Source organism: Tauraco erythrolophus, chromosome 2 (genome assembly GCF_009769465.1).
Source record: "Tauraco erythrolophus isolate bTauEry1 chromosome 2, bTauEry1.pri, whole genome shotgun sequence".
In the NCBI taxonomy this organism is placed as follows: Eukaryota; Metazoa; Chordata; class Aves; order Musophagiformes; family Musophagidae; genus Tauraco; species Tauraco erythrolophus.
In genome coordinates this window covers 120,418,261-120,446,208 of record NC_141466.1, presented here as the reverse complement: position 1 = coordinate 120,446,208, position 27,948 = coordinate 120,418,261, and the positions used below count along the sequence as shown (strand labels likewise).

The following is a 27,948-nucleotide window of genomic DNA, read 5'->3' as shown; positions in this document are numbered from 1 at the left end:
TAAAGCATTTTATAAATACAAGCTTTTTAGTGTTGCAACATACTTCACTACTTAACATACTGAAAAAACAGTTCTACATTTAACATTCTGACGTAATAGTTCTATCTGCCAATTAAGACTACAAATGGAAAAATACTTGCTACTCTTTAACATTATCAAAAAAGCAAATATATTTCATTTCTGGAAGAAAACAATCTTTTTTATACTACTGGTGCTTTTTAGACATTTGAAGATACTACACTAACCAAGTACAAACTTTGTAGTAAGCTTACAACACATACTTCTGAGGCAAAAAGAAAAAATCTGTTTTGTATTTATGAAGGAACAACCATTTATTATAAAACAAGATAAAAGATATTAGAATTAAGTTGAAACAAGGCAACATTAGAACAACCACTTTAGAGCTTTGTGAATGAAGTGTAGTTTTAAACTTGCAAATCGAGGTGAATGTAGCTCTTAACATGCTGTCCTCTTCTCTATAAATGGGATGAAGTAGAGAAGCAAAGCTTCAACGTGTAAGGGTTGGAGCCATCTGTCAGGAGACAACATATAACACAGTTAGGGCATTTTACTGAGCATAGAATCATAGAACGGTTTGGGTTGGAAGGGACCTCAAAGATCACCTAGTTCCAACCCCCCACTACACCAGGTTGCCCAAAGCCTCATCCAACCTGGCCTTGAACACCTCCAGGGATGGGGCATCCACAGCTTCTCTGGGCAACCTGTTCCAGTGCCTCACCACCCTCTGAGTGAAAAATGTCTTCCTTAGATCTAATCTAAATCTCCCCTCTTTCAGTTTAAAGCTATTGCCCCTTGTCATATCACTACATACCCTTGTAAAAAGTCCCTCTCCAGCTTCCCCGTAGGCCCCCTTTAAGTACTGGAATAGCTTTCCTGGTGATCAAGATCACCTTGCGTAATTGGACAAGTTTACCAGTTCTGTAGATTTACAGCTTTTACGCCTCCCCACGACCCCTGTCAGTGGCCTGCAAACACCAGATGACCTGTAAGTAGGTGTTATTGATAGTCTACCAGCATTTTTTAGATGTAAAAACAAAGCAATGGATCTGGTCACAAGGGAATGTAGATAGAATTCCAAATGTTGTACCATACACAAGAAAGACTTTAGCATTATCACTGCCCCTCTTCCTAGCTGAACAATTTATTTTATAAAAGTAGTATTTAACAGGCAATTTCAAAGACAAAATGTATATATATTTAAGGAAGTCAAGGCTTAGAATGTGGCATTTCTATCAGAGACAGAGTGGCACTGGACAGTATTTACATGTGGTGACTGAGAGAAGAACAGCAGGATGTCCAGCCCACTCTTCAGGCCTCTCCAGAAAGCAAAGCATAAAACAATCCCTCTCTCTCCTTGGAAAGGCTGCCAAGACACATGAATGGCAGAACATGTCTGCCCCTCAGGTAATGCCCCCCAGTTCAGCCAACCTCAGACAATCTTATGACAGCGAGTCTTAGCCACCAGTCCTTGTTTCAAAATACTGTCTTTTCCTGTGATAGCTATATTTGATTTTACATTAGGGTTTGCCTTTTTCATGTTGAAAGAGTAAGTTCTTCTGCTGCTATCACCTCCCCAAACTGAGCTAAATCTGAAATTGTAAAACTATGTTACCAATAATATCTTAAAAAATATTCTGCCTCAGAAGTAATCTCAGTCCATTATTGAGAAGGTGGACAACAGGAGTGGGGGAGGGATAGGAAAGATTTAAACTGTAAACACTTGTCAGGGAGACAAATTCGTAATAGTTTGGAGAAGGTAGTTGAAAATAATATTAGACAGTGGGCTGGATTCAAAGTTACATCTGTGAACACCCAGAAAAACTCCATTTAATCCAGTGAACTATCTTAATCATCCAGTGCAGATCTGGCCTGTTGTGTACTTGTTTAGCAGGTGAACTTCCCCTCCAGTCTTAATTTTTGAATTGAAAGAGAACCCACCACAGGAGCAGTTAATTCACAGTAGTAAGCTGTGTAACTTAAAGAATCCTGTGCCCAAAGATACTGCAGATTTCTCTGCATTTATTGTGAACGACATGAAAAGCTTCAGTAAGACATTATATGTTAGGTTTGATCTTGATGACAGTGGATTCTAATGCTTTTCCTGCCTGCCTTCTTTTTATCCCAAGCCAATTTTTTTTTTCCATCTTTCCGTAACTTCAAAGTTGCAGAGCATATTTTGAGTTCTATAGGTTGACTCAAAAATTAAGAAGAATGCCATTTAGAACTAATAGAATCTGAACTAGAGATTAAATACTGTAATATATATAGTATTTGTATACTGTAATATATATAGTACAGTATACGTGTGTGTATATATATATAAAATACAGCACATATACATATAGTAAGAACGACACAGTTTTTAGCTGTGGACTGAGCTGCTGAAGCCTCATCTTTTATAAAGGCAGTATCAACATGAAAGAAAACAAGAAAAAAATTTATAGCAGCAAGATCAGTAAAATTGATTTACTTGGGACTCTTATCTGGTAGTGATTAAGTACAGTGAGAGCTTCCACTGCATCCGTCTTACATTCCCATTCCAACAGACCAGACAGTGTTTTGGCAGAAGCTGTCAAAATGAGAAGTAAAAAAGGGAAGGAAAGAATCAGTAACATCTCCAGACAGAGTATGCTCTTATCAAAACTGGAATTTAAATAACTCCTCAAACAGGTCAAAGTTTACTTACGTTTTGGATCAAACACTTTGTATTTAATAAAGCTGAGAACTTCATGGTCCTCACATAACTGTCACAAAAATAAAAGAAGAGGTAAAACTCCAGTAAAAATGCACATAAACACATTAGCAAAAATTCCAAGTTCCTGGAAGAGACACACAAAAAGGAAAACACTGACTCTTTAAGAGAGCTTTCAAGAATTATGGCAAATTATTTTAAAAATAAGTTTAGATTGGCAATTCTTTATCTACAGTATGCAAAACAAGGCTCCGATATCCGTGCTGTCCCATGATAAATATGATTTTATAGGCACAAAAATTGTTAAGAGTACTGATATCACTACTACCTCAAACAACATATTTAAATAAAACCAAGTTCTTTTTGACATTCCCACTTCAATACAGTAGCTCAGAAGTTGTACATATGAGCACAGCACTTGTGAACTGCAGTTAACCTTCAGACAGCTTGGAAAAAAATATTTTTATTGAACTGAAAAAGAACTCACTGAACTGTCATCAGTTTTACCATTGCCTCCACCTGAGATGCTCAGTATTGTATGTTTTAAGCATCCAGAGTTCATTTAGGACTCAACTGTGCAAACTGTTCCAGGTGCATGCTTCTCTCTGTTCCAGAACATCCCAGCAGTCATTAGAGTAATAATCATCTCAGGGAGTCAGTAAATCTTTAGCAAATTGTAGTCCTAACTTTCCCTGCATTTGGCTGTGCGAGTCTTTTCCCTTTCCTCTACAAAAAACCACTTTAAGCTCCTCAACTTTATTTTAAAGATCTTGTTTCTCATGTAATTTAATTATTTTTTTTAAAAAAAGGAGAGAATAATGGCAGAATTGTGAAAATATAGCAGCTTCTACATAGAGAGACTAAAAACTTAATTTAAAAAACAGTTTTCTTCCAGTTGCTATGTGCAACTGTCCCAGTTATTTCTCTTCAAAACTAGCACAGTGTAAGCCAGGATAGAGCCCCAAAACACTGTATATCACACTCATTTCGACTGCCTACCTTTACAAATGTTTCTTCAGTTACACACAGGGGAACATTGTAATAATGCAGTACGCAAGACGGTGGTTGGATGATGTTCTTAGATGCTTGACCAGCACTGGTGAAGCGATTATTCTTACTCATTGCAAAATCCTTGTAACTACTCGTGCCATCCTCCAGTTCAAATATCTGGCTTGGAACTACTGAATGCTGCTTGGAAACACTGGGATTTAAGGAGATATATATAGTTAAAGTTTCTTAAATAATTAAGACTTGCATACTTTGCACATAGATTATTGATCTAACCAGAACAGGGCTGACATTTCTTTATAACAATTTGAAACAGGAGGAGAACAAAATGGATTTGATTTGACATCTTCCTTAAAAAAAAAAAAATGTAGAAAGGATGGATAAGACACATTAGGGAATAGTTTATTAACAGCCAATCCACACAATGCCCATATGCTTTAATAATATAAATAATAAATAAAATTATAAATACTAATAAGTAAACACATAAAAGTTGCAAATTGGAAACCATAACTCCAATCATGATAACAGAACAATGGGATATTGTCCATTTGCAACCTCATTCCATTTGCCCACTGGTAGACTATTAATCTGATGAAACGTATTTACCAGACATTAAGTCTCTTTCCAAATAACTTGACGTTGTTGAGATGTGTGACAGCTCTTTCCACAGCATACTCATCACCCATTTCAACCAGTGCCGTGCCTGGAATAGTCTTCATAAATTTCACCTGAGATAGATAAGAGAAAAAAAAAATGACACTGCAACAAACAGCCCAACCAAGTTTTGTAAGTTATTAGGAAATATTTTTAGACCATCTCAGCCAGGCTTTTTCCAAAACAATTGAAATGACAACAGTAGCTTCCAAGTTTCTAATAAATTATGCCTTACCTTCTCAATGTTTCCATACAAGCAGAACAGGTTGAAGACCCTTGAACAGTTCATCTTTAGCTGATGCAACCCACTAACCATGACGACTGACCCAGAAGGATTTCCACCATGCATGTAAGAGGAGGATGCCTGGGGCAACGGATAAGCAACAAGTTCTGGAGTGTCCCGAGATCCCATTCGGTACCGGCTTGGCAAGGGCAACAAAGGACCATGTGACCCTAGGAAGATGAAAGACCACGCTTTCGTATTGCTTGAAACAAGTTTCACTACTTAATCATGCATTAAAGCCCACAAACATAACACCTATTTAGAGGAGGGGAACAACAACATTACAGCAGTTTCCATTAATTCTTTTTCGGATTAAAAAAACCAAACCAAAACAAAAACCAAACATACCAAAAAAACCCTCTTCCATTCCCTTTAATGTTCCAAGTCTCTTCTTACATTACCAGATAAGAAGGAAGGAGCTGTTTCATGGCATTGTTTTTATACACAGTGAAAAGTATTTTAGTAATTATAAATATAGTATCTTCCCTGGATCATAACAATATTTGAACATAAACCTATCAGAAGAAATATTTAAAATAAACCTTCAGCAATATTGCCATGTCTACTTGCAGAGCTACAAAGTAGGGAAAACAAACCAAAAAGAGTGAACTTTTAGCCAGAGGTCAGGAGAGGAGATGACACAGCTCTTTGCCAGAGACAAGAGATAGTCAGAAGGCTGCCTTTCTACAAACAGCTCCTTTGGGACAGGCATACTTAAATCCTTGCATTAGTGCAAAATGAAGCTGTCCTATTTTCTACTACAGGTAAAGTAACAAGTTTCATTGAAATAAACAATTATTTTTTTTTTTAAATGAAGAGACATTACTAGTATGCAATACTTCTGTTTATAGAAAACATCAGTATTACAGAGAGAGGATCCCTGTTCTCCCCTGAGACAAAAATAAGGTGAAATTCACATAAGCCAAGTATAAAAAGAACTTTTTGTCCTTTTATCCCCAGCAAAAAGTAGTGATGAGAGGGAGACAGTGGTACAGGAGGAGACAGCCACATTACTTTAGGTAGAAGGATATATCAGAAGCATGAAAAAAGAACATCAGTGAATACAAAGTGGAACTTGGAAATTCTGGAGATTTGAAAAACCTTTGGAAAGAGTAGGCAGAAAGTCAACCTACACTGTAAAATATCATAAATACATTTGCAAAGAAAGAGGCACGATAAATCACACTGCATCTGACATTTAAGAGAGTAAATAACTGGAAAAGTCACATTTAACTGGGAAAATTAGTTTCTCAACCCTGAGGTCTTGATCCAACACATGAAAGTGACAGTAGATCTTCATTTAGAGATAGCACTGGTAACAACTGCAGCGCTTCACAGCACTAATTCCAAAACATCATTCTTATAGTCACATAGCTATACCTTTTCAGAATTAGCAAAATTAGAAAAAAGCCCAGTTTACAACTTTGCATGCGAGAACATCAAAGAGCTCTGTGTTGCATCAAACCATTGATCAAGTTATGTTGCCATTTTCTAGAAGAAAACTGCTTTCCCAATACAAGACGTCATTTTCCATCCGTTGCTAGGGCAATGGGAACTGAAAGGAAACATTCTTCCAAGGAATAAATTTGTAGAGCCAGATGCTCTCCATGAAAGAAAGAGGTAGAGCAATAAATGCACATAGATTTCAGTGAATCACTAGCGTTTTCAGAACATGGACTGACAGCACCACACATATACCACAACAGTGCACTACTCATGCTGTAGGGGTCCACAGTTAAGCACTGACTGAATATTTAGAATTCCACATAACATGTAAAGAAATCATAACCACCTGTCATCCTGTGTTACTTACCATAACCATCATGTCTAAATGATGATGGGTGCTCTCCCAAAATAGCTTGCCTCTGGCGGCCCTTCCCTCTGTCTAACATGTAGGAAGGGAAAGAAAACAGTTTAGTATGCACAACTACGCACTTCATTTCTCCAGTAAAGACACAAAGCTTCTAGTTAAGAAGCAAAAAAAGTAATCGAGTCCTTGGTAATTTTATAAACAATTTCTCATTCATTACACGTCTAAAACAACAAGCTGTAGCCCTGGGACACCAAAATTAAAAGGCTGTCATCTATGTAACAAATTGCACTTAAGTTGATTGGGGGCAGTGGCCAATGAGATGATGCATACATTTAAAGTTTATGGAAATACCCAACAGTTTTCCTAAACGGACACCACACATTAGTATAGATAACACCATACAGCAGGATTTACCTATGAGTCTCTTAAAACAAATTGGAAATGCAGTACTTTTGAAAGACAGTACCTGAATCATAATATTAGCTTCAACAGCAACACATTTTCAAAGTAGGCTTCTTTCAAGAAGTTTCAGCATAAGCCAACAACAACCTGTATTACATGGTTTCATAATCAGTAAACAGAGAGCATTATATATGTGTACATATATATTTACAGAACACCTACTGATTTATGGGCGTGCTGAAAGGATTGTCCATTATTGCATTATCAGTAGCACACAACAGTTCAACTGAAGAAAAACACCACTGAATAATGTACTTAAACAATGGACAATCCTTTAAGAAAACCCAGTTGTCTAGGATATAAAGTTAAGCAAGGGGTCTACATTACTGGAGGAAAGCAGTGCATTGCAGCCAGAGCTGTATTTTCTAATCAGATCCATGCTGTGCGACAAAAGAACATCTTCAACATCCAGATTTCTTTGCGGTACGCAACAACTGGTTTCTCAGAATTAAAAAAGTCTTGTTGAAAAGATGAGGCAAGACATTTATCGGTTTACAACAGTTCCCAGGAAATTTAAGTATGACTGCTGAAAACGGCAACTCCAGCCCAATGCAGCTGGAGGTATTTCCCCTGAAATATACGAACTATTCACATTAGACAATACAACAGTGGGAGATGAAAACACATGTGCCCTTTCTGCTCAGCATTTTGAGGACAAGTTCCAAGTCAGATATTTACCTTGGCAATAAAGCTTGAAGAGAGAACAGTGCTGAATGCCTTCAAATATATAAAAGAAAGATTACTTGACTTGTCAAGTTTTGTTTTTCCGTTCCCTTTTTAGGGTAACAGCTCTGGTTCTTGGCTCAAGAAAGCAAATGGGCAGTCATATCAAGTATTTTGAGCATTTCAATTGTATGCAGTAACTATCTTTACGAAAAATCAAGTTTATAATTCCAGTCAGTGGAGCTAAATCCTTTGAAAGTGCACAGACCAGTACAGTAAAGGACCATATTCTTGAAATAAAGAATTCTGAGACAACAGTTCAAGGAGTATTTCCTCCTCATGATGTTGTAGACCACTGCTCTCTCCTTGCTGCATACTTGTTCCTTCCTTGAATGAAATCCCTGAATTGTGCCAGGGCACATCCCACTTGTGCAAACGGGCATTGAAACATGAGAACTGATCTATGTTAAAAATAATTCTGAAAGAAAAGATTCTTTATAATCTAGTTCAAGTTTGGTTTTTTGGGGTTTGTTTTTAAGTCAGATCCTTGAGTCACTGTGTATGCTGGTATTACCACCAAAACAAATGCTACAAACTACAGTTTGAACTTTCTGGCAAAAAACAAGTAGAATACAGAGTGTCAGGTGGGTTTTTTGGTTCAATATAAAGCAAATGGGTTCATAGCAGTAGGCATTTGTTAGGAAGAAGGAGAAATACTATAGAGAAGTCTGTAATTTGTTACCATAAATAAAACTAATTCTTAAAAAAAAAAAACAAAAAAAAACACAAAACCAAACAAACCCAAACCATTAGCAAAATGCATTTCCTTCCTAAGATTTGGAGGGGGTTTGTGAAATTCTGAAAGGACGTATTAGCATGCCTGTCCTCAGAATGAAATTCCTTTGGGCTGGACCTTGTTTGCTGCAGTCAGATCCCTATGGTTCAGGTCACATTAAGTTCAAAAGACAAACAATGCAACAAGGGTAAGTTGAAGCACAAATACAAAAAATCTCTCTTGGGGTGGGGGGGAAGTCCTGGATTACTTTATGGGCAAAACTGCTCTAGATGCCCACTTTCTCAAGTACATTTTAGTGTTCATTCAACAATTTATAGTCCCATTTTCTAGATAAAGGGATGTGGGCGACAATTCATGAAAAACATGCTATATACAATATAGCATGATATATAGATATATATAAAAAATACAAGTCTAATTCTTATGTGTAGTAGAGTGATGTACAGAAAATAGAGACAGGCTGTCGAAGTAACTAAAGGAAAACAAAAGAGTAGATAGAGTGAGAATTTTTGAGAAACAACATACCTATCTCAAGTTTTTCATTTTCCACTGTTTGCTCTAGTTTGACGAATATTTAGTTCATACAGACATATCTATCTGCAGACCAATTACATAATGTAATTAGATGCACAATGTTACAAGTTAGCCTCCAAACACTGCAATGATCAAAAGATACGTGGGCCAAATTAATCCTTCAGATTTCTCAAATTCAAACCTTCAGATTCTTGCCCTTGAATTTCTTCAACATCCCTTTTTTTAACTCAGGAATTTGAGGAAAAAAAATTTAATCTGCATACAAATAGTCATAATGTACAAGCTGCAATCAATACCGTAGCTCCCTTGTTAACTTTTTACAAGAACTTCATTTTGAAAATTCGAGCCCTAAGTTTTTAGTTGTACAACACTTTTACAAGCCCAGTGCCTCTGCAGAATTACTTTGAAAGTGCATATCTCTTGAGATGGCCGAAGCCCTGGTTCTCACATAGCCTCTGATAGGCAGATACTCTATCTTGGACACATTCATTGTCTTCGCTTTTCTAACTTTACATTGCACACATTATTGTACATAAGTTACTGAACACTGCACTCGATAGTTACAGATTTTTTTTTTTAATAAACACTTTACAGGAGTTAGGCTACACAGAAGTTTGTCTTTACATGTATAGTCATAGTTTCCACTGACATGAGTTAAACTGGTAATTTTTACAGCTGAGTACTTAAGATACAGTATTCCTGTACCAATTATGGATCTCCCTATTTTAATACTTAAATATAACTGCGGGGACCTATCTGATACTGCACTGCTCAGTTTCAACTATCTACAGATAAGGACTGAACTTCCCTATGACTGGACAATATTTACACTGTTAGACTGAATGCAACTCTCACATACAGCAAGTAATAAAAATATTACAACGTCAATCACATCAACAAGAGAGGTTCTTAACTTTGGAGGTTCTCAATTTTTCAGTTGTAATTTTAAGGGAAATAAGATCAGCACACATACAAACTTGAACAGAATGGGTACAGTCTATCATGTTATTCATCCCATACAAATCTGAAGTACTGAAAGTGTCCTCCTTTAAAAAACTTGTGGTAGTGGTGCATGCAGTATGCAAACAAGGTGAATTGCAAGTCTGAGGTTTTTCAGAGGGTTTTTTTTTTGTCTGTTTGGTTTGTATTTTGCTGATGCCGATGTGGTGCATGATGAAGTGTAGAGTCAGCCTGCTGAAGTCCTCTATCCTTCTTAATGCCTCGTCCAACATAGGGGAAAAGAGTCCTTTCGAAGGAGAAGCAGTGTGCAAGTTTGTAGTTTGTAAGGAATAGTCTGTACCAGGTTTCCTCTCCTCCAAAGAGAGAGAGCTGCTTGGAGAAATGCAAGTCCTTGAGAACTGCGAAGGTGCTTGCAGGTGTGGGCTCCTTGTTGAACTAAGTGGCTCAAGCACACGGCAGTAGGGGGCACTAGGGCTCAGGGTTAACTTCCTGGCTTGTGAACACAGCCTTCAGCAGCACTGCCTTGCTTTGGAACGACTATTGCCATACACCTGACCACGCATGAAGGATTGCCATTAGTACAGTCAAACATCTACAGCGATAACATAGGAAAACCTACCTCGGCGGCCCAGATATGGCTTAGTGTAGTCCCAACTATCGTTGTCGTTTCTAATGACATTAAGTCGAGTTGGCTGTTCAAATAAAGTAAAAGTGAAAAGGGTTAAGTCTTGATTATATACGTTTTTCTAGTAAAATTAAAAGAGAAGGTCCAAGCATTACCCTTGCATATTCAATTTTTAGCGTGCAGCATCCTGCATAGATATCTGCTCCATTGAGTGCAGCCTTCGCCTTTTGGGCACAAAACACTGATTCAAACATACACACCAGGTTAAGGATTTTTTTCCCCAGGTGTCTCATTCATATCCCTTTCTTCTGATACAGCTTTATTTTTGTAGCCTGCAGATAATTCACTATTGTATACCTTACAAGAACTCTATACAGACTTTAACGCAAAATTACCAACAGGTGTATATGGGTTCAACCTATGTTAAGCACCTGGTTTTGAGAGCCAAGCAGCGCATGATGATAACATTTATAAATTAGTAAATTCTTCAGTGTGGATTATACAGATGCAAGCTTTGTTTATGCTCTGAGTTACGCTGAGTTGTGTTTGGAAGGGGATTTAGAAATTCTCATCAGAGGACACAGAAAGTTCCGAGCAAGCCTAGAGAACATTTGAAAGGAAAGTTGAAGCTGCATCATTTCGGAAGGGATCAGAGCTCTTAAGGCACAACTTAAGACAATGCATCCCTTCTCACAGCTAGCATTAGCTAGAGTCTTGTGGGTAGGGAGAACATGAACTCAGTAGTTACTTTACGGCAAAAACTAAGAAAGAGTATGCCCTTTTTAGCTTGTTAGCCAAATAAAACCACAGAACTGAGAGACACTTGGAATGAGCAATCCATCATCTTGCATCAAAAAATACAAGTAGATTGCTTTAAATCCGCTGCTCAAGGCACATGCACATACCACACTCCTTCATGTAGGTTATTTCATGTCCTCCACGTACGCCAAGATTAGTTCTATGACTAGCAGAAAAACATACCTGAGCCTTGGCACATTTCAACCTATGATCTCATACATACTCAGTAATGTATGGTGTCAGAAAGCCTGACCCTTGCAGCAGACCAGACATTCTGCGTCATCCTTTGATATAATTTAGTGCAATTTTGGAAGCAGTCTATATCAATAACATAGCCCTTGTGGTTTACCACATTCCTGCAGCCAAATTTCTTCCAAGATGATGTAGGTTCACTGTGGAATTTAAGAATAAGAAAAGTTAATCTTCCCAGACCTCAAAGAAATTGTTTGACACTGGCTAGAACTGCGGGAGCACATCTGCGAAAGCAATGGGTGAAATTTGAGTAAATTTTTGAACTTTTCAGACAAGGATCATCTTGAAGCTCACTTTTTTCCCCACCCTCCCAGACTGTTTACCAACACTGCTGCCTTGTTTTGCTCACATTGTGAGTTTTCTTTCAATTGCTGATTGGTTTTGTTTTTCATAAAAGTACATTGCAGAATTTAATTCAAGGGACAGAAGCATGGTAGTTTCAGAGTACGTGCAGGATCCTCACCACAACTTCCCTAATCTTTCACAAGATGCAGAATAACCCCCAACTGTACAAGTCATCTGATCCAGACAACACCGCTTACTGCAAACTCAACATGCTATCACAGTAAGTCAAACAACTGTCTGTTAGGACACACAGTTCAAGTCTTCTACATAGATAAACAGAAATTAGTTTGCTTTTATGAAAGTTAGGGTAGTTCTTTTTGCCTGGCAAATCATCAATGCAGCCCCATTTAAGTGGTATGTTACAGAAGTGACCCACTAATAAAGCCTGCCACATCAGTAGCATCTGATATCACAAAAGAATTTTTGAGGGTTTTGTACAATTTTGTCCAGATAACAGCTCAAAAACGGAGAGTAATCAGTCTTTAGGAAGAGGGCTATCAGAGTTTTATAAACTAAGGCGTAATCATATCAGACTTTGGACTTTGCAAACCGCAGTAACACATTTAACAACTCTGAACATTCATCCCATGTACAACTTAATGCTACAAATACAGTAAAACAGTAGGATAACAGAGCAGGGAACTTCCTCCACACATGATAAACAGGTCAAGGAGGCCTAAGTTGGTCTTGTGCTCTAATAAAGTCAGCACAGTAAGACAAGCAGTATATATTAGAACTATTTTAGAAGAGTCTGAAGAAGTCAAACTGTACCTCTGCAATCCCTTACCCATCTCCTGAGTATCAACACAGGCAGAAGCCATGAAACTTTCGTGTACAATGCATTGTCAAATCCACGACATATTTCATGTCTGCAATTATTAGCCTTAAGGCCACCTAAAAACATGGTTATCAAGACCATTGTTGACAACGTCATTTTCCTATAAAGATGAAATGTGTGCTATTTTGTCTTATAGACAGATAGAAATTAGAAATTACCATGTCTTAGACAAAAATTAGAAAATAATTTGATCTCAAAATTATATCGTATTTTCCTGTCAGTCTCATGTTAAATCCCATCTGCAGTCAAGAAGGTACAGAAAAAAAAAATCACGCTCAAAAAGGATATTCAACCATAGCTTGTATTCCATTTCTCTTGAATATAACAATGCGCTGAACTTTTCCAACAGGGTTGCACACAGTATACAAGACATCCTAAGGAACAAGAAAAAAAAATATTTTAGTCAGACGTGAAATTTCAAACACTTTAGGTCCACAGAACGTTTTCTTGCATTGGCATTTAAACACCGAAGAGCAAAGAAAAGGCTTGTTAACTTTTCATTTATAATTTTCCCTATACAACTTACACATTCATGATTAGCATTTTTATGGATTAATACGGTACAGGCAGTCAAATCTGAAAACCAGGAAAAAACTTCTGTAAGAAGTACTCATGCAAACATTAGTTTAACAAGTATCTCCAACTGCATTAAAACCCAGTAATCGCATCCATGTCTTACGCTGTGCTCCCTTTTAAGCATGCACTGCAGTAGTTTTACGAAAGCACAGAGGGACAAAGTGACATCACGGTTACAGCACATTTCATTTCAGAAGACTCTAGCAGCTGAGGGTTTTTTTTAACAGCCCACATCCATTTTCAGAAGAGTAACTGGGGGCAGTCCATGATGTAAGCTTAGGTAGCTTATCAAAAGGATTTCAATCGTATTCACCTGAATCAAAGACTCTGCAAGTGGTTGCTGTGCTTTTCCACTTAAGGCAGAGAAAACACTGGATTCACACAAACTCATTTTTAACACTCTGCTTTCACTAGCAATTGTGGAATCAATAAAATTCCAGACTATCTTCACTGCTGCAGGGGAACCAAACAGTAAAGAGAAAGCTGGCCTTACTCCTAGCACCACACCATAAGCCTGGCCTGATGTGCAGTATCTTAAACAGCAGTCGACTACATATAACGATTCAATCATCACGGTACCGGAAACTAGTCTCCAGCACTAACCTGGCCAAGAAAAATAAATTTATTTTAGTGTGATTATACATCCACACTCAGAATTGCCAAGGCTCAGGCCTGAGAATCTGAACAAACAGGAACTGTGATTTCTTGGAACAATTCACCTGTTAGATCATGTTCAAACAGACGAAAGCACATAAGGTTTACTAGACAGCCAGTGTCACAGCTAAACCTAGCAGGCAAAGGCACTGACATCTGGGTGAAACACTCTACCACAATCTATTTTTCCCTTCCTTTCTTTTTATCTAAACCAAATACTTCCAAAATGCTCATTCCAAGATCTTAGTGTACATCCTCAAGTTTATTTGGCAATAAGAGGGACATGGGGGAAAGGAAGTAGGAACAGTATTTATCATGATGTTCTGCAGAATAGTGGAGCAACTCAGAGGCAAAGGGGTGGGGGGCATGCTGGATTTCTTAATAAAACAACCACCACCACATATCCACCCTCCCCCCATCAAATTAGAAAAAGAGGATGTCTTATTGCTGACTCAGCTGCAGTGTCTTGGCTTATATAAAGTATCATAAGCTATAATATATGGGCATATTACCACTAAAAAAACACAACAAAAAAAAACCCACCCAACAAACCCAAACCAAAAAAAAAAACCTCAACAAACCAAAAACGTTGTCCATACTTAGGGACCTTGCTCCAGATACACCAGTGAGAGTTTTGTATAGCTAAATGAAGCAAGTAAAGGAGATTGTCAACTTAAGATTTCAGAAGATGGACAAACATTTTTAGAAAGGATTCAAGCAGCCTGAACCCCTAAAAAATAAGATTTATGAGATCATTTATAGGTATATTTTCTATGAATGCTCAATAGCACAAACAGCTGCCCTCCATCTCCTCTTGTTTGGGAGGAGTCCTGAAAAGTTTCCAGCTCCAGATGACATTAATTTTCAGGCACATGACTGACTTTCACAATTTGTCTCTCAAAAGATTTCTTCACAGGCACTTAATCAAAAAAAAGTTGTCTTTCAAAATGCAAGCTCTACTCAAAATGCCATCAGTGCTGTTAGCCAGTAGGCACACACACAGCTTGATTTTTTAATTTTTTTTTTAAAATTCCGCTACTTTAGAATTCCAGATCAACCAAGTGATTCACAAGATACAGTAATGTGGGATATTTTCAATAGAATCACAGAATGGTTTGGGTTGGAAGGGACCTCAAAGATCATCTAGTTCCAATCCCCTTGCCATGGGCAGGGAAATCCTCCACTACAACAGGTTGCCCAAAGCCTCATCCAACCTGGCCTTGAACACCTCCAGGGATGGGGCATCCACAACTTCTTGGGGCAACTTGTTCCAGTGCTTCACCACCCTCAGAGTGAAAAATGTCTTCCTTATATTTAATCTAAATCAACACTAGCATTATATACATACTAGAATATCAAAAAAAAAGGAGGTGCAGCAACCCAATCTCAGAAGAAGCTGACAGTTAAGTTTAAAACATTGCAATTGCCAAGGCATAGCACACCTTCCTTGTGCATGTACAGAAGGTTTAGAAGGTAAGTGAGAATTAAGAGGTGACAGCAGAGGCTGAACAACCAGTAATGACTGCAGCAGCAGGGGTCACTTTGAGAAGGTCTGCTTGAACAGACAAATTTGTCTGTTCTTACAGACAAATCCCTGCCAAAGTTCTGCCCACAGATACAGAAAAACGGAAACAGAACTTCAAATGACACTTTAGGCAAAACTTTTCCAAAACACCAACCCTCCCGTCACAAAGGGGTGGAAAGCAATTAGGAATTAAATACAGCTAACGTGCCCTTCTTGTCCTTCACTGCCACATCCCTCTAAAAAAATTCTGCTGGGAAAGAAATGGGTCACAGTTGTAATGGATGAACTTAACTGCAGCAAAATTTTAGAACAATTTAGCGTCTTCCACAAGATGCCCTTGAGGAGACCAATTTCTCTGCAAAAATTGCATCCTGTTTTGAAAGACAAGCTTTTAAGGACTATGGGACAGTTTACTGCAGTTATTCAGACTTGCCACTTAAACACTTTTCTCTCCTTAAATTTGAACTACAGTTCGACACAACAGATGAAAAATTGCAACAAGTTTTAAGAGGAAGAGGTGGTGTTGGGCTTCATGGGTTTTTTGGTTATATGTTTGTGGGGTTTTTTGTTGGTTTGTTTTTGTTATTTTTTTAATAACGTAGACTTTACCCCCGAGGTATTCTTAAGTTAAAAGTTTCTTTTACCTGTTGGTCAAGTGCAAAATATTTTTTTTCCTCATCACATTCCTAGCTGTGATGGGTACAATTGCTCTTCCCAGAGTTGCTATGACTCTAGTAGTCTACACTATGTTCAATGAGCTCTCATGCTTGCAAGTAATTTTGGAAATCTGTCCCTTTCTTGTACTCATTGGTATACTCCAAACAGTTGGGGGCAGCAGGAAGGAAGAGGGTTGGGGGAGGGTGTTGTTTATTTGTTTGTTTTCAAAAAGGAGCTACTATGCTAGAGGCTTCATCCTCAAAGTTTCCATGAAACTCTCCTAGCCCAGAACAATGCTTCAGCTACCAGTTTCCTCAGGTATCTATGTTCAACTCAGCTGCTCATGCAATTCAAATTTAAAATGCTTAAAATGCACAAATGAAATGTAGTTTCCAAAATTTGTATTATATTCACATGCAAAGACTAGTTTAACTTAGTCAGTAGATTTGTTCACACAGCTCAAAGCAGGTACATTTTTAAACACTGATGAAAAAGCAACTCATACCTTGCCATGCTTTTCTACAAAGAAAACTGACAGGAGAAAGAAAATTCAGCATCCACTAATGAATCAACAGGCAAAAACCTATCAATATTCACAATACAGTGAAGGAAAAAGCATGATATGGAACTGACGAAGTAATTTCAGGAACACTAAGTTTCAATCTGCTAACATAAAATTTGGCACATTAAAAAAAAAAACTTAACACTTGAAATAAGTTATACCCTTCCACACAACCCAAACACTTTGATTGATCCATACTATCCTATATATGTCCCTAAGAACAAGTAACTTAATGCTTGTATCGCAGACTTTTTAAATTTTTCCTGAAACATTTCTGGGCAATTCAACATGTACTACAAAATTTCTGTGAAAAATATACACACTCGATGCATGAGAAAACATGCAATCTTATATACTAGCAAAAAATATCTGTGTCATTTAAAAAAAATAATGCATCTGTGTCATAAATGGATGGCAACAAATTAGGACGCAACTGCATATATGGTATGACTTGAAATACTGAAAACTAAAACGTATCAGCCCAAATAAAAGTGAGGAAGATTCCATCTCACACTGAAGCTGATCATCAACAGATGCAGGTTTCAACTTCCCACAAATTAAATACTCAAGAATGAAGGACTGCAATAAAATGACCCCTCCTACGGGGAAAATTACTTACTATTTAAACATACACCACTCAGAGCCTAAAAGCTAAGTGACGTTCCTAATGTTGTGGCAACACGTTTGGAAATATTTCAGAAGCAGGTAGCAACTTAAACATTTCAAAATTCTGACCGCTGAAGTCTTCAAACGTATTGTAAAATTCCTGTACGACAAGTCTGAATCACCTCGAAAAACCTTTTTTCCAGAACATGCACGTTACTTATGTGAAGATGGTGTAAAGCTTTGGTAGGTGAACGGTGTACAGTGTACAATTTTAACAAATAGTACACAAAGGAAATAATGTAACAGAGATTGCTGCTCAATGCCTTTTATTATTTTATTAAAAAAAAAAAAATAAGAGAGAGGAAGAAACATACCACTGTAATCGGGTAGAGAGGATTCTGAATTGACAACAGGAGAACTTTATTTCCACCAGATGGGTCATCAGTGTTCCCTGGCCGAGTAATCCTCTTACTTGTTGAGTAGTTGAAAAAGGCTTGCTGTCCAGCAATGTATACCGGTTCGTCTGCTGCAAACGTTACACATTTCTTCGCACTTTCTATGTTTTCAAACTCTACCAGAGCCTGGCGCTTAAACGGCATCATCATGACGTAGCTGGTGAGAGACACATTACAGGAAGTTTTCCTCTGTGCTTACTCAAAACAACTCCAAAGTCCCGTAACTGTCATATATGATATGTTTTTTCTAAACAATTCCTAACAAGGACATAAAAGGAAGGTAGGTCTCCCTGCTCACACTTCCCAAATCTGGTCAACATATTTCTAAAGCATTCGCACAAAACAAAGAAATGCAGCTCTAAGACAAATAAGTAATCAGCAGGTTTTTTCCTGAAAAAGTTCAATGCATAAAGACATTCAACCAATACAACAAATAGTTAATCATTTACTTACTAGAACTGCAATTCGTTTAAAAAAAAACTTGCTAAAGCCATTTATGAGGTAAAGGATCAAAGTAAATGCAAATTACAAAACACATTCAAAGTTGATACATTAAACATCTTTGCGGTTGCTAAGAAATTTAAAATACTATTTTTGACACAAAACTACCTCAGAGGAAATAAAAATAAATATTCTAGTAAACCAAATACAGGCACAGACAAACTCAAGAAGCTTTGTCAGCTGATTGTTTTTGAAAAGTAAAACTCTCAGGCTACAAGTGCCTATTTGCATTCCTGAACAAGACTGTGCTCACTTCATTTTATTTATTTGAAGATACTAGTACAAGTCAATTATTGGACTATTAAGGTAGTGAAAAGTACTATTGTAATATTTACAAAACCCTATTTGACTTCAATACATGCATTTACTTGAAAATAAATGCATGTTTCAAAAAAGAAGCACTCAAAATTCAGAATAAGTTGGCTTTACCCATTCACCTTTACTACTTTGTTCACAGATGAGGAACCTTTAGGCTATAAGACCTTTGAAGGGCCTTTCTCTGAATAACCATCTCATTCTGAAAGTCCTACCATATCATACACACTCCTCCCATATGAAACCATAGGAAAAAGCACCATCTACTCTGCGGCCCATCCTTATTTTCTGTTATACTCACTTATATCAAGACAACCACCCTCGTACTGTTCTGCAGTTCAGTTTAGCTACAGCTCATACTCAGGCCAGGACTAGCTGTGCTACTGAAGTGTGTGACAGCAGACACTAGGGTATGCAGGCAGCGTAACTCTGCCTGACCAGATTTGCCATGTACAGAAACACAGAACCTCCAACACAGTGACAAAATCTTTATGCTTTACTGTTAACTAAGTTCTGGATTTCAAACAGCTATCATCATGTACTTAAAGAGGTCAAAGAGAGTTTTAAACAATGCTTCCAACCTGTCCAGAGACGTGACTTTATACTGCTTGACATACCATATGGTGCCAAACTTTTCGAGAGCTTCCACAAGATCTGCTTCCACAACTGATTCACACAGCCCTCGGACATGGACGACAGGAGACACAGAGACTTTGTGATGACTTCCCCCCGCATCCTAGCAACAAAATGACAGTTTAAAATTCAACACAGAAGAAGGAATACTGCTATCATTAACCAAAATTAAATATTTGGCAGACAATACACTGAGTCCAGAAGCAGCCATCTAAATGTACAATCCAAGCATATTTTAAATAATTTAACTTTTCTTTCCCAACAGATTGCCAAGTTCAGTTGCTGAAGTCTACTTAAAATGCTTTGCAGATTTAACTAATGTGTTTGCATAGGCAAGATTTTTCTGATATAAAAAAAGAAAGCCTACTTAACACTTGGCTGAATTGCAGGAGGTCTTCCACCCTGTTGGTTAAAAGCATAAAAAAAGCAATACTTGGACATGCACAATAACTAGAATATTTCCAACACTCTTCCTATTTGTTTATGTCAGTATTTGTTTGAGGCAGGCTGGGAGGATAAATAAAGCAAGAACAAGAGCCATGAGTAAACTTAATGAAAACTTATTATTTTTCTAATGTATACAGAGATGTGTCCCACAACACAACAAAATGCTAGCTCCATACTATACGTGAAATAAACCCACCTCCCTTCTCATTCTGAACACTCTTCATACCTGTTTTTAAAAGCTCACGATTTCTGTACGTATGGGCACACTCTCACTTTTCACCCCAAGGCTGACCACCATTAACCGATTCAACCATCATACATTAGCACAGAAAATTCCCACTATGGCTATTTTTCAGAGCCACTGCTATGTGGCACTTCAGACTGTCTCAGTTCTATGTAACTGAAGAATTTGGCTTGGAATCAGCTCACCTTTCCATGCAAAGCCTGAGGTATTACCTTATATATTCTAAGACATGGGGGTAAAAAAGGGAACACAACTATGTAAGCCAATAACGAGAGATAATCAGAGTAAGATTAGAGATAATAAAGATTAGAGATAATAAAAGACACATCAATGTGTCTGAACGAGCAGATTAAATCTTGTTGATTTTTCACTTTTTCCTAAGAAGTAGTACAGCATCTGGAACTAGAGAGAGATTCTCATTTGTAGCACAAAGGAGCACTCAGCTCCATTAAGTAGCCACAATGATTAAGTAGCCACAACTGCTACAGACATTCTTCTCTTTCCTATCCATTGAAACTACAGATTCAAGGAAACGTCATATTCCAGATAAACATGCAAGACTCCATTTGTAGTTAATTCCTATGTTCCATATAAAGCTTTCCCAAAACAATTAGAGAATAAATCGAGGATTTGACCATTCTGCGTGAACCAAAAGCCAGCACTTCAGACACCATCAGACGTCAGAACAATCTGCTGTGTAATTTTTTAAGATTAGTTTACATTTTATTCATTTGCAGCGTGAAAGCATTTTAAGTGGCAACACATTTCTTTGAATAAGAGCAGTGAGAATTGTGGGAAAACACCACTACTGATATTTGCATAAGATACCATATAGCCTGAATTAATCAGCTGAGGTCTACAGCAGTAGCAGTGATCAAAATAGTCATAAAAGTTTAATACTTTGAACTGCAAATACTTAGGCAATTGCAGAAGAAACAGAACTACACAGATTATTTTCACCTTATACGTTCTTTACCCACATACACACTTTTCAAAAGCTGAAGGCAGCACCTAAGAAAATATTCAAAAGAAAATTAACAATAAATACCAGGTTTTCCTGCAAAGCCTAGTACTCTTAAGGTGTGAAGATAGCAGGCACCTTTATTTTATTTACAATCCACAGAACAATCAGAAGGTATTAAATCAATTATTCATCACCCTGCATACTTACTAGTAAATTAAGAACCCAGTTAATGTTAGGGGTATGCATTTTCTTTTCTTTCGTTTTTTGGTTTTTTTTTTTTTTAATGCATTCAAGAAATCTCACCTAAAAATATCTCTGTCTCCTCAGACAGCAAATATAAGCAACTATTTTCTCACTGAAGCAAAGACTCACTACACAGAGCTACCCTACTTAATTAGCACTCTCATCCATCAAGTCAAGCTTTTCAGAGAGTGGATCATAACAGAACAGTATTTCTATCTCCCTCCTCTTTGCAGTTCAATCTTCCGTTATAGTTTCAGTTCATGTTTCTTTGTCTTGGACATCCCTTTGTAGTTTTATTTATTAGCAGTCTATTTAAGCTTGTCTGCTGAAGATATAAATCTTTCTAATAGCACAAAGTCTCTCAAAAATTAAGACTTTTATACTTACAGCTTCAAATCTATTATACATGAGTTATCTGCACATACACAGGTGTCCGCTCTTCTGCAACTGGGATTATTCTCAGAACCATCAGCAAATACAAATTTTGCTTTCTTTTGTAGTTAAGGCCACACTTGGCTTTCCAAGCCAAATCTCTATATATAAAGCATCCTTTAGCAGGGGGTTGTATAGTAGGAGATACAGCAAGAACTGAAAGTCATAACACTGCTGCTATTGTAGTAACTTGTGCAGAAGCTCAAGAAGAGTGGGGAAAAAAATAAAACAAAACAAAAAAAACCCACAAAACAGTGAAATCCCAGTCACTTGCCATGAAATTAAGGACTTCGCCTCACAGCATTTCAGAAACTAATTTATACAGATGAAACTACCGAGGTTATAAATGGCCAAAGTAGAGGGCCCCTGCTTTACTCAGAACAGTTCCTAACCAGCAGCAGCAAATAGCAGCACAAGAACCGAGCATAAGTCAGTCCTGAGCCAGGAAGCCGCAAACTAACATTGACAGAGTGTACTGGTGAGAGACATGAACGAGTGCCACAGGCATATCTTTGAGTGCTAAAAAGTCTTCATGAAGGGCAGACATACACATTATCATCAAGTTTTGCAGCTACCAAGCTGTAGTATCAAGCACATCTAGAAAGATCCTTGATTTCCTCTAAAAGAAGAAGAAATAAAACCACTAGACCACATGAAAAATCAAACATGTCTGTAAGTATAAAGCATCTCCACAGCTAAGGTCAGAACATACACAACACATCCAACTGCTGCCATGATTTCTTCTCAGAGGTGAAAAACGCAGGATTTTTACCAAGATCTCATGGTCACTGTATCTTGAAACTACACGTGTTGGCAACACAGACAAGGTTACATCAAAGCATCCGCTCACATACACATTAACCACCACCAGTATTTCTCTGCTTACAAAGGAATCTTTCAGTAACTCCAACTCCCATGATGGCACAAAAGCCCCATGCAAAGCTCCAACACGACACTTGCACTCCACCACTAGGAGAACAGATCAGCTAACGTTACTGCTGTACCCATTAATATATATGGTAAGTTAAGGGCTTTTGAAAGCTCAATAACAATTTCTTGAAGGATCATTAGCTGGTCAGAAAATGCAATTCTTAAATAGATAATGGAAACAGACTTCCTTTCAAAGCGCTCAAGACCAGTAACAAAGACAGAAAAGGTTTCCCTCAAGAAAGAAGCTAGGAACATAAAAATGCTTAACATTGAAACTGAGCTTCTGTAGAGAGCTGAGGCACGAAGGGAAGTGCTGACATAACCATGCAGATGAAGCACAAACAAGTTACTTCACATACATAAGGCTGCAACAGAAACGGCTTCAAAGAACAACTGGAGCATTTTAACACCCCTTCTTTGGCGACCCACATAGCTCCAGACAACGTTTCAAATGTATCACTGGTTTCTTGCTAACAAATCATGATTTGCCATTCCAAAAAGGAATAAAGTCCTCACGGGCTCTAGGATGATGTCTCGTTCATCAATTCCAGATTAGAGATTTTTTCTCCAACTGCTTGCACTTAAGTGTGTCCTTTATCCTTTCTCCAGACACATTCCAGTCAGTATATTTACTTTAGTTCTAATTAGTTTGTATGGCCCTTTTTGGACCATCTGCTCCTTTAACGTTTCTCTGCTTACCTCCTCCATCCCTCTTTCTCCTTACTGCAAAAGGATGTCACTCCTCCTTCATATTCTCTCCCCCATGTACCTAATCATACTGTTATATTACTTCTCATCATTCAGATTATCTTATACACTCTCAACTTCTTCCCTCTTAAATGCTCTGAAATTGGTTTTATAAACATGAAGGTTCTGGAGGGGAAAGCCCCAAAGGTTACTTATTCTGCACCTAAGTGCCCAAAATTTCATTAATGCCTAACTACGGACTGATCTGCATCCAGCCGCCCTGCAGGATGTCAAGGGTAGCTAAAATTACTACACTATAACAGTAAGGAAAAGGCACACGTTCCACAATGATCTCAGCACTGCCACTGGGCATGGGCTGATGACGACGAGCTTTCATAAGCAAATACACAGCATTTCGTGCACACTCTTCAACTAGGAGCTGTACTACACGATGATGGCATTACTTAAAGCTGTTTGCCCCGTCCTGCATCATCCCTGCTGATCACACCTGCCTGACTTGAGCAGTTCTGTTTCTTCCCTACAGAGGTACAGGAGACATCTCTCTCTGTGCCACCTGGAATTCCTGTAGCTTTGCAGCGACAACAGCATTTCCAGTGACAGCGAAGCAAGACAGTGTCTGAGAAGAACAAAGCAAACAAGACAAAGTTCAGGTTCTATGGCAGTAGAAGAATATACCAGTTTTGTATATCCTGGATTTTTTTGTTGTTGTTGGTTGGTTTTAGGGGCTGGGGATGCTAGGCAGAAGAAGGAGGTTAAGCTTAATCACACCCCATATTCTGGAAGGCTACCTGGAAATTAGTTTTGGTTTGGATGTGGAATTCGGGGTATCATTTCTCTTGTTTAATGCATATCTCTTTCTAGCACCATCTACCACTGCGTCCTTCCAATGATTACAACTGGTACAGAATGGAGTACCTGCACTCTGGCCCCTTCTGCCAATTCTGAATCTACCACGACGTGGTCAGACAGTTGGACTAGACGATCACTGTCAGTCCCTTCCAACTGAAATACTCTATTCTATTTTCCTCTCTGCTCAGCACAATCTGAACATCCCTTTAAAAAAAACAAACAAACACCACCCCACAACAAAACCCCATGCAACACACAACATCATCAGGAGATTCAACCTGAAATGCTGGAAGAACTAGCCTGAAAGTAACGGTTACTTTTTTTTTGCTGAGGATAAAGGAAGAAGGAGGATTTACGCCTACTCCATAACCGATTTTTGTGATGTATTTCATTTAAGAAATGGATATCTGAACAAGTCACTGCAAAACAGGTCAAGATCTGAACTCACTGCCATCTAGCTAATGTTACCGCAAACACCTGCGAAAGACATGAAGCAACTGAGTTTGTGAAGTGAGCTGCTTTCCATTTACCACAATGCAAGAACATTGCACGTAGGAAGTTACAACAGAGTGGCTTGAGAAGCTCAAGTTCACCTAACTTACCCTGCGGTAGCTTGTAATTATGTTTCTGTGTTTAGACACCACATCTCACTTCCCCAACTACAAGAACGGAGATAAGAGATCTTCCTTACTTCATAGAAATATTTAACAGGTATGTCAGAGATAGTGAGGCAGGTGGATGCTACAAAAAATACAGGTTGTATAAATACAACATTAATCAGTGAAATGGAAATTTAAGGGAGGGAGAGGGGATGGAGCTGAAAGCCCCTCCAAACACCCTCAAATGCAGCTCCTAACCCACGTTCTCCCAGTGTCCTCACTTTCTGCTACACCACAATTCTGACTCCTCTGCCAAGGCTTCAACACCACTCAACCCTGCCTCGATCATTCTTCCAAATCATACTCTCCTCCACAGAATACTTCTGCAAGACCACTTCCTACTCCTCCCCAGGCCAACATTCTGGTCTGTTCCTGGCTCTCCATGCTTCTCAGCCTTAAGATGAGGCACGAGGAAGAAGGTACACCTCTGGGCTATGAAGAATGTCCACACAAGGGGGAAATGAGAGGAAAAAGAGGAGCAAAATAAATTTTGGGTTTCCTCATCTGGATCTCACATATAGACTTTTAGTGACCCGTTTGAAAAAAAAAAACAAAAAAACAAAAACAACTTAGAGGCATGAAGGGCTTATTCAACCCAATGAAACAATCCCAGAGGAACGGGAAAACGCCACAATAATAAATACAGCCAAGCATTTGAGATTCCCCCCAACCCGCTAGCAGGTCCTACCACAAAACAGCTTTTATACAAAGAGAGAATATAATCCATACGAGTGTAAAGTTTCTAGGATGCATGTTAGGAAAAAAAAACAAACCAAAACAAAACAGTGAGGCTACCAGACTCCCACCACTCATTTTACTCCAGTCATCCATTTTCCCATTTCTAATTCCCCGTTCCCTATATTTCCTCCTATTTCACTTACTCTTTTTCTGCTCTTTCTGAGCAACCTTGATACTTACACTTCTCTCTTACTCTCAACCTACCTTCCTCTTACATATCTTTGCCTTGAACCACATACAACATTTATAAGCTACGAACATTTCCCTGGAGAGAAATTAATACAATATGTCACAGAACAAATAAGTTTCCTGCACATTTTTTTTTTTTAAAAAAAAACAACCAAAATTCACATTAACTAACTCTAATGAATAGATGCTGGCATTTTGCTATTAAAAAGCCCCACATAAAATTACTAACAAAAGCACTTAGTCATTCATTTTTCACATATCCGCTTGATGTTACAGCTTATTCTTAAGAAACTAGTTTGATCTCTATTATCGAGACAACTTCTGCCTCTCCAGTAGTGGAACTGTGAACACAGCTTTGCCAATAAACAATCAGTCAGTGATCACGCACCAACTTGAGGCACACTGCAACTGACACAACAAGCTGCCTAAAAATCCTCATGTTCTTGACCCACTACACATTTGTTTCAGTTTCTTTACTCACGAGACTCAGCATATGTCGTTCTCAAAATACAAAATGTAAAGTTACGGACATACTCTGTGCTCTTGTTACCTAAAAGGGCAGGGCAGTGTGTCCTGCACATTAACTGGGATAAACTGAGATAACTAAGGTCAACCCAAAGACAATCAGAGCCAGAACCCAGGAAGATGGAAAAAAAAGAAAAAAGTAATAAGTAGTGGATTTAATAAAATACTGCAGAGAAGAGGAAAGACAAGAGCAGTGTCTTGCTCCTACTTGAAACACTGCATGACATCCAGCTCTCCTACATGACAAAATTTCAAGATAACTTAAGTAAGCATACGGATTTCATTCAGAACTGTCCTTTAAGACAGAGCACATTGTTAAGACGATGCTCGGTCACAAGAAACTATAGAATTAAAATAGTTCTCTCCAGAGAGGTATCTTTGTTGCAGTCTACTGGGGAACTTTTGTACTAATTTAGCAGGTATCCTCTCCATCAAGGTGTTTAACTGATGGAGATGGTAGCAACAAATGCTCTCTCATTAACTTATCCCAGTGCTAAGCAAGTTCATTTTAACAAATCATGAAACAGAGGTATTCTAAATTTCAAGGTCTGCCATTAAATCAATGTTTTCTTGATCTTGTTTTTCAAGTAAGAAACAGAAAGAGCCGCCAAGAAGAAAAATGCTTACAATTAGCTAGACAATTAGCTAAGAAAACAAATAGCAGACACGAAAGTATTGTTAGCCCAAATTTATGGGTTTTATAGCATCAGACTATCCTGATACTTAGATACAAACCCATGAAGAATAAATGGTTCGCAGCAAAACATTTAGTGAACGAGCGCGCTTATTAGCATTGTTCACGGGGAAGGGAGAAAGCCGAAATAAAGCGAATTTAAAAAACAGGCGATCCTTTAGATCAGCCTTACCACTGCACGCTGCCAGACTCAAAGGTAAAACAGAAGGATGAAAGAAACCCTCTGCCTCGCTTTCTTCCCCCGCTCTACGTTTCCATAGCTACACTCAGCAACAGGGCGAGCACAAAACTTGCGATGGCAATATCCCAAAAGCCAAGGAGCTGCCCACGGAACAGAGACGGTCTCAAGAACTGCAAAATCCAAATCGCGTCTATCCAGCAGACCGCAAGCTCAGTCCCTTTCCCCAGGCAGCTACGGCGAGAAGCAATCACCGCGCACGCCTGCCGCAGGGAGAAGGGAGAGCAGGACGGGATCCAGCCGGGATCCCTCCCCGAGCCCTTCCCGCCCCCCGACCACGGGGGGCGGCGCGCCCCCCCTCCCCCAACCGGAAGCGCCTCCATGCCCGGGGCAGAGGGCAGCCGGCTCCAGCCGCAGGAAGGCCCCGCGGGCCGGGCTCCCGCCCCCGCGGGAAGCCCACCTCCCTCCCGCCCGCCTCTCGCCGGGAAACAGGGAAGGGGGAGCGCCCCGAGCCTCGCACCGCCAGAGGAGGCGGTGAGGGCGGGGCGGGCGACTCGCAGGCCCCCTCCCCCCGCCGGCATCCTGACAGACGGCTCCCCCACCCCGGCGGCCGCCGTGGCCCTCACCCCGCCAGAGAAGCCCCCTCCGCGCGGCGCCGCAGGCTTGTCCCGCCGGCTCTCGCTCTCCTCCGCGCCGCTGTACTCGATCTCGCCTTCCTCGGCAGCGGCGCTGGGCTTCAGCCGCTTGGCCTGGCTCTCGTAAGCGCCGTCTTCCTCCTCTTCCTCCTCCTCTTCGTACCGCTCTCCGGAGGACGGCGACGACATGGCCGCGAGAGAGAGGGGGCGGCACGGCTGCCGGCGGGAGAAGGCGACGAGGGACCGGGGACGGAGCCTGGCGACAGCAGCAACCGACGCAAA

The 27,948-nt window shown here is 39.1% G+C and overlaps 1 protein-coding gene across 1 annotated transcript; it reads right to left on the bottom strand.

The window, feature by feature from the left end:
• Positions 1 to 27,948, bottom strand: HNRNPLL (heterogeneous nuclear ribonucleoprotein L like). Its single transcript, XM_086631841.1, has 13 exons — positions 27,658 to 27,948; positions 19,216 to 19,334; positions 17,702 to 17,939; positions 13,036 to 13,121; positions 10,670 to 10,766; positions 10,509 to 10,581; positions 6,475 to 6,546; positions 4,614 to 4,831; positions 4,331 to 4,452; positions 3,713 to 3,914; positions 2,708 to 2,765; positions 2,492 to 2,590; positions 1 to 532 (listed from the first exon to the last, which is right to left on the bottom strand). Exons 1-13 carry the CDS (start codon positions 27,853 to 27,855, stop codon positions 477 to 479), a joined length of 1,638 nt encoding a protein of 545 aa, XP_086487967.1. The 5' UTR covers positions 27,856 to 27,948; the 3' UTR covers positions 1 to 476.